Consider the following 7,197-nt stretch of genomic DNA (forward strand, 5'->3'; position numbering starts at 1 on the left):
GCAAATAAACCCAGGGAGCGACAGGAAAATGGAAGTTTCTGCCCTGCCTGGTATTTCTTGCTGCTCTCAGCAGTGAGGGATGGAGTTTGGAATCAAAGAAGAGCCCAGGGTGTTCGGTGTAGCTGGAAGACGCTGGGAGAGCGGGGGGGGGCACGGCTCGCCCTGCAGCCCCTGCCCTGGGGGGACGTGACCCACGCGGGACAGGGTCCCCAGCAGGGCAGGGTTTGGGATTAGAGGGTTAACGAGAGCCCGGGAGGACGCACGTGACTGGCTGGGGGCTGGGGGTGTGCGGGCTGGGGGGGCTGCGGGCCGATCCCTCCCTCCCCATCACCCCCGTCCCCCACCCCCGTCCCCCTCCTCCCGGTCCCCCCGCACAAAATCCCGCGGAGCGTCCCCGTCCCCTCCAACCTGCGCCATGGACACACCGGGCTGCCCGGCCTTGCCCCCGCCTCGCCGGCCCGGGGCTCCCCCGGGGCTCCCCCGGCCTCCCACCGCCTTCGCCCTCGGTGCTCCGGGGCCCCACCGGCGGCCGCCGCCGCTCAGCCCCCGGCCCGGCCGCTGCCCGCGGTACCCGGGGGTGCCCAGCCCGGGCCCCCCCGCCGTGGCCGTGCATGGGAAGCCCCCGTACCCGGCCGGGGCTGCAGGTACCGGGGAGCGGCGGGTGGATGGGGGGGCCGGGGCCGACCCCTCCAGGCCCCTTCTGCTTCTCTTCCCCCTTCTCGGGCTCCGCCGGGAGCCCCAGCCCTGACCCCCCCCCTGCCCCGAGGGTGTCATTGCGCTGACACCAGCAACCCCCCCAGGCCTGCTCCGAGGCGGCGATGTCGCGATATGGCCCCGTCGGGGACGACCAGGGCGTCCCCCGACGGGAGCCGGAGCCGGGAAGGGTCGGTGCTGCCGAGAGTCGGCAGCTGGGGCCGTGTCGCGACAGAACCGGGGTCTCCCGTTCTTCAGAACCAAGGGGGGAAGGGGGAGAAAAAGCGGCGGGAGAGACCCGGCCCGGCTGCCACGACGGCGGGGACCGGCCCGGGCTGGGGAACGGCCGCGCTCCCGGGGGAGGCTGCAAAGTCGCGTCCGGCCGCCGACTCCGCTTTCCGGAGCCACCGGGCAGCACCGGCGGCAGAAACCGCGGTGCGGCCGCACGGACGGGCCCGGGGCTCCGGGACCTGGGGGAGGCCGGACTGCGGGGCTGGCAGCGCTGTCCGGTGCCCGCTCCGGAGCCCCAGCGCTGCCCGGTGCCCGCTCCGGAGCCCCCCGCTCCCGGTGCCCCTCTCCGGGGCAGTACCGCTCTCGTTCCCCGGGCTGCGGCGCTCCCGGTTCCCCGGCTCTCCCCGGAGCTCCAGAGCACCCGGTTCCCCTCGGCCCGGGTGTCCCGGGGCTCCGTGGCCGCCCCCAGGCTCGGACAGGACCGAGCTCGTTCCGGGGCTTCTCCCGCCGCTCCTTTGCGCTCTCCCGGCCGGGCCCGTCGGGGGCTGCTCCGGGCTCCCACTTTCGCTTTAGTTTTATTCCCCCACTTCTGCTTTAAAAGAAGAAGCAAAAGGCAGAGCCGCGGGGGCGATGGGAACCAGGTGGGACCCGGCAAAGCCGCTTCGGGGAACAGGTAGAAAAAACCCCAAAAAGCCGGGAGGGAGCAGCGGGAGGGCCCCGCTGCAGCGTTTACCTGCTCCAGCCGCGGCAGGGGGATGCTGCCGACCCACGGGTGTTTCCTCCGGTTCCTGGGAGTCCTTTCCATGCCCCCATCCCTTCACTAATGATCCTTTGGAGTTCCTTCCCCTCCCCATTACCCCAGGAATTGTGCAGCTGTTTCCCAGCTGCCGCCTTCCCCAGCGCCGCCAAATCTTTCGGGGGGTGTCAGTTTAGGAAGGAGTGGGAGAAAAATATCTGGATCTTCCCTTTGTCCCCCGGTGCCGCTGTGTTTGTTTAGTTACGTGCCTGTATCCCGCTCCTTCCTGCCTTTTCCTTCTTTCTGGCTCTTTATTTATTTGTCTCCAACACCAAAACCCGCGGGTCACTTGGAAATGCGCCGTGTTGCCTTTGAAAAAAGGGGGGGAAAAACCCCAAACTCGATGCTTTATGCAGCAGGATTTTACTTTGGTCCATTTTTTCTTAGTTTTGGTTATATCTGGGTCTGCTCTTTGGTGAGATTTGGTTTTGAATCATTAAAACCCTCCAGGCCAGCGGCTGAGCCCTTTGGAGGCCAGAGCAGGGAGGAAATGGCAATTCAGCCTCATTCCTTTGCCTTATCCATGACCAGACAGGTCGGTACTGAGAGGGACCAGGAGCAATCACCCCCCAAACCTCCCCCAAATTACAATTCCTCATTAATTCAAAGCAGCTGGATCAGAGCTTGGCGGCTCCATAGCCCCCAAATTGCCTTAATTAGAAAAGAATCAAAAATCCAAAGTGAAAGGCTGGAAAAGACCGTGGTGGGAGCTGCTTTGGGGAGCCCTGGGTGGTTCTGCAGGGATGGGGACCCCATTTCCCTGCTCTGCTGGGATGTGGTGGGGAGGAGGATCCATCCCAAAGGAGGCATTTCCCCTCCTGGCCCTCTGAGGTCTCACCTGCAGGAACCCCAAATCTGCAGCTGGGGACTGGGGTGGGATCAGGGCAAATCCAGCATTTTTAGGTTGTTCTCTCCCCAGGTGACACCTCTGTGTCCCCTCAGCAGATGGGGGTACCCAAGGCACCCCTCCCCATCTGCTAATTCCTCGCTCACTTCCCCTTTCCCTGCCTCAGCCCATCGGGGTCCCAACAGCACCCGGAATCTTTTGGAGCTGCCAAGCTCTGGGTGTCCCCATGTGGGGACAAACGACCCTCTGGGGGTACAGAGGTGGCCCCCAGAATGTGTGGCAGGGATTTTCCTCCTTGATCCCATTCCATCATCCACCCCAACAATGCAGCAGCACCAAAGGGAAGGGAGGACCCCCCCGATTTCTTGCTCTGGTCCCAGAGGAGGGTGAGCAAAGGGAGATTTCTTCAGCAGAAAAAGCAGGGTGGGATTTTTCACTCCTTTCCAAGAGTTTTCCTGGGAGCTGCAGCTCCAGGGAAGGGCTGGCTCAGGGGCACAGAGCCCCCTGAACGATCTGGGGCACGGGGGGCTGGATATGGCCCAGAGCTGGGGTGGGTTTGGGGTCACTGCTGGGCCCTGGGGCTCTGAGCTGGGCTCTGAGCTGGGCTGAGGCACCAGCCTGGGCAGGGAGGGAGTGGGAGGAGAGGAATGAGGAGAGTGGAGCAGAACTGTCTGCAAAAAACCCCTGTGCCCCTGTCCTCTGCCCCATCCCCAGGCAGTCACAGCATCCCCGTGGGACCCTGAGCACCCACAGCTCCAGCCAGGCTGTCCCCACCCTCCAGGGGCTTTTCCTGCCCACAGCTCCTGCAGCAAGCGGGGATCATGCCCTTCTCAGGGGCGGATTTTTGCCCTTCTCAGGGGAGGATTTTTGCCCTTCTCGGGGGGGATTTTTGCCCTTCTCAGGAGTGGATTTTTTTCCCTCCTCAGGGATGGATTTTTTCCCTCCTCAGGGGTGGATTTTTGCCCTTGTCAGGGGTGGATTTTTGCCCTTCTCAGGGGGGATTTTTGCCCTTCTCAAGGGTGGATTTGCCCTTCTCAGGGGGGGATTTTTGCCCTTCTCAGGGGGGGATTTTTGCCCTTCTCAAGGGCGGATTTTTGCCCTTCTCAGGGGTGGATTTTGCCCTTCTCAGGGGTGGATTTTGCCCTTCTCAGGGGTGGATTTTTGCCCTTGTCAGGGACAGATTTTTGCCCTTCTCAGGGGGGATTTGCCCTGCTGCATGTCCATGCTGAGCCCTTTCTCCTGAGACACTACTATGACATCCCCCAGGATGGTCTGGGATGGGATGAGAACAGGGATGAGAACAGGGATGGGATGGGATGAGAACAGGGATGGGATGGGATGAGAACAGGGATGGGATGGGATGGGATGGGATGAGAACAGGGATGGGATGGGATGAGAACAGGGATGGGATGAGAACAGGGATGGGATGGGATGGGATGGGATGGGATGGGATGGGATGGGATGGGATGGGATGGGATGGGATGCCAGGGCTGTGGCACAGGCAGTTCTGGGCTTCCTTGGCACTGTTAACACCCCCTGGTGCTGTGCCTCTCCCCCCCAGGTGAGAAGGGCTGCAAAGGTGGCTTCCAGGCCATTCCCACAGCCTGCAGGATCCCCCCAAAAGCTCCCGAGGACTTGGGGTGCCCACTGGCAGCACCCCTGGGCAGCCTCCGGGATTATGGGATCCCTGAGCTCCCCGAGCCCCTGGGCAAGAGCAAGAGCAAGAAGAGGAGGAACAGGACGACCTTCAGCACGTTCCAGCTGGAGGAGCTGGAGAAGGTTTTCCAGAAGACGCATTATCCCGATGTGTACGCCCGGGAGCAGCTGGCGCTGCGCACGGACCTGACCGAGGCCAGGGTGCAGGTATGGGCACAGAGGGATGGGCATGGCCACCCTGGGGCTGCCAGGAATGGGCAGGTTCTCCTGTCTGCAAGGTGGTGCTGAGATAGAAGCTGATTTCCCATGAAAATGTGAAATCCCAGATGGAAAATCTCAGGCTCTGCACCCTCTGCTGTGGTTGGGTGTTGGTTGTCTCTGAACCCTCTGCACTCCCCCCCTTGGACAAGCACCCAAAGGGTGGAAAGAGCCAAAATTTGGTCAGCCACCCCCCTCAGAATGCCCTAATCATGATGGCCTCCATGCATTCATGGGGAGAGGAACCCCGGGAGCTCCCATGGGTGGGGCTGGGGTGGCACATCCTGGACCTGGGGCAGGGTGAGACCGACCCTCCCTCCCCAGCTCCGCTGTCCCCGTGTGGTTTGAGGTTCCAGGTGGGAAGAGGCAGCTGCAGGGGGCTCCCAGCAGGGAGGAAATGAAGGTGGAGGGTGAGGAAGTGAGCAGGGAGCAGCCGCTGGGAGCTGCCATCCCCAGGAGCAGGAACTGGGGACACGGCACAGGCAGGGCGAGTGTCCCCAGGAGCCCACGGGAGCCTCCAAACCCAGATTTGGGGTGGATTGAGATGAATCCACCCGCAGCCATGAGAGCCTCAGGCCAAGTGTCCCGGCAGCGCATCCTCCTCTCCGGGAGGGGCTGCGGGAGCTGTCCCCACCCCAGCACAGAGGGGACACGCAGACGGGACACCAGCACCCAAAAAGCCTCATTCTGCAACAAAACCTGGGATAAACAATCCCAGAAGCAGCAGGGAGGCGAAAGGGGAGCAGGACGGATCATTTTTGGTGCGGGACAAGATATTCCAGGTGTTGGTAAAGGTCAGGGAGCTCCAGCGCAGAGCAGCTTCCCTTGCCCGGCCCCTCCTGCTGCTGGGAGGAGCGCAGAGCTCGGCAGGAGCCGCAGTGGGCAGGGGAAGGGTCCCCACACCTCAGTCCCCCCCTCCATCCCCAGGTTTGGTTCCAGAACCGCCGGGCCAAGTGGCGGAAACGGGAACGCTACGGGAAAATCCAGGAGGTGAGAGAGAGATGGCTCGGGAGCTGCTCCGGCCCTGCGTGCCCCCATTGCCGGGGGAGGGGTCCCGCCAAAGCACTGGGGGTGCCCCACATCCCCCATTCCTGCTCCCCCCACATCTCCCATTCCTGCCCTTTCTGCCCCACATCCCCCATTCCTGCCCTTTCTGCCCCACATCCCTCATTCCTGCTCCCCCCCACATCCCCCATTCCTGCTCCCCCCCACATCCCCCATTCCTGCCCTTTCTGCCCCACATTCCCATTCCTGCCCCTTCTCCCCCACATTCCCCATTCCTGCTCCCCCCCACATTCCCCATTCCTGCTCCCCCCCACATTCCCCATTCCTGCTCCCCCCAACATCTCCCATTCCTGCCCCTTCTCCCCCACATCTCCCATTCCTGCCCCTTCTCCCCCACATCTCCCATTCCTGCCCCTTCTGCCCCACATCCCCCATTCCTGCCCCTTCTCCCCCACATCTCCCATTCCTGCCCTTTCTGCCCCACATTCCCCATTCCTGCCCCTTCTCCCCCACATCTCCCATTCCTGCTCCCCCCCACATTCCCATTCCTGCCCCTTCTCCCCCACATCCCCCATTCCTGCTCCCCCCCATATTCCCATTCCTGCCCTTTCTGCCCCACATCACCCATTCCTGCCTCTTCTTCCCCCCGGTTTTCCCCACCCTTGGGAGAAGTTTGGCCCGGGATGGAAAAGAGGAAGGATTGCATTTTGCCACATGCTGCTTTATGTGCCACTCCATTGCCCTTTGGGGCAGGTTTTGGGGTCCTCCTCCTGAAGATCCCCTTTAGCTCTCTCTGTGCTTCCTGCCCTCTTTTCTACAAAGCTGCCTTTTCCCCCTTAGTATTGAAAAGCATAAAAATAATTTAAAACTCAGCTTCACGCACATCCCTGAAGCCAAATTTTCCCGCGGGGGAGGAATAATTCAAGCAGGATTCAACCCCCCCAAGGGCAGAAAACAGAGCAAAGGCATCGCTCCCTCTGTACCCTGAAGGGGGATGAGGGGAATCCAACAGGGGTGGGATAAGAGGAATCCTGAAGGGGGGCAGAATGGGGGAAAACTGGACAGGGTGTGATGTCCCCACCCTCACTTTGCCCTTTTTGTTGTTGTTATTATTTCAGCTACAGAACAACCTGTGGCCGAGCCCTGGGAGCCCCCCGGGGCTGCTGCCCCCCGAGCCCATCCCGTCCCCCTGCATGTCCCCGTACCCCCCCGCTGCCAGCAACGGCTTCGTGGGCATCCCTGCATCCCCGGGCCCCCACCCTGGCATCAACAGCCTCTACCCCCTGCACGGGCTGCCCCCGCCGGGGCTGGCCCCGCACCCCTTCGAGCCCGCCCAGCACGAGTACAAAGCTGCCCCGCTGATGGCGTTGAGGATGAAGAGCAAAGAGGGCGCCGGGAGCCTCCTGAACTGGGCCACATGATCCCCAAGGGGATGGACGCGGATCCCTGCTCCCCCCGGGGTGTGTCCCCCACCCCAGGCAGGGGGGTCAGGGTGGTGGGGTCACCTTCAGCCCCTCCCTGCACCCCCTGAGCTTCCCCCTGCATCCAGTGCTGCCCTCACCCTGCTGAGAGGGGCTGGGGGGGCTGTGGGGAGGAAAAGAGGAGCCCCCAAAGCCAGGCTGCCCCACCGGCAGCTCGGAAATGGCTCCCCCAATTTCCTGAGCCCTCCCAGCACCTTCAGGACTGGGTTGGATGGAGATTCCCGGTGCTT

At 62.7% G+C, this 7,197-nt stretch overlaps 1 protein-coding gene across 1 annotated transcript; it reads left to right on the plus strand.

Annotated features, from left to right (window-relative positions):
• Positions 1 to 415: 415 nt before the first annotated feature.
• Positions 416 to 6,907, plus strand: ALX3 (ALX homeobox 3). The gene is made up of 4 exons (XM_054648805.2): positions 416 to 644; positions 4,129 to 4,430; positions 5,409 to 5,471; positions 6,605 to 6,907. Exons 1-4 carry the CDS (start codon positions 416 to 418, stop codon positions 6,905 to 6,907), a joined length of 897 nt encoding a protein of 298 aa, XP_054504780.1.
• Positions 6,908 to 7,197: the final 290 nt, after the last annotated feature.

This window comes from Agelaius phoeniceus, chromosome 25 (assembly GCF_051311805.1).
Source record: "Agelaius phoeniceus isolate bAgePho1 chromosome 25, bAgePho1.hap1, whole genome shotgun sequence".
NCBI lineage: Eukaryota > Metazoa > Chordata > Aves > Passeriformes > Icteridae > Agelaius > Agelaius phoeniceus.

Bases quoted from the DNA above. Each gene is read 5' to 3' on its own strand.
- ALX3 (XM_054648805.2), top strand. From the start codon at position 416: ATGGACACACCGGGCTGCCCGGCCTTGCCCCCGCCTCGCCGGCCCGGG. The intron at 645-4,128 runs GTACCGGGGAGC...TCTCCCCCCCAG, and splicing joins GTACCCGGCCGGGGCTGCAG to GTGAGAAGGGCTGCAAAGGT. The intron at 4,431-5,408 runs GTATGGGCACAG...CTCCATCCCCAG, and splicing joins TGACCGAGGCCAGGGTGCAG to GTTTGGTTCCAGAACCGCCG.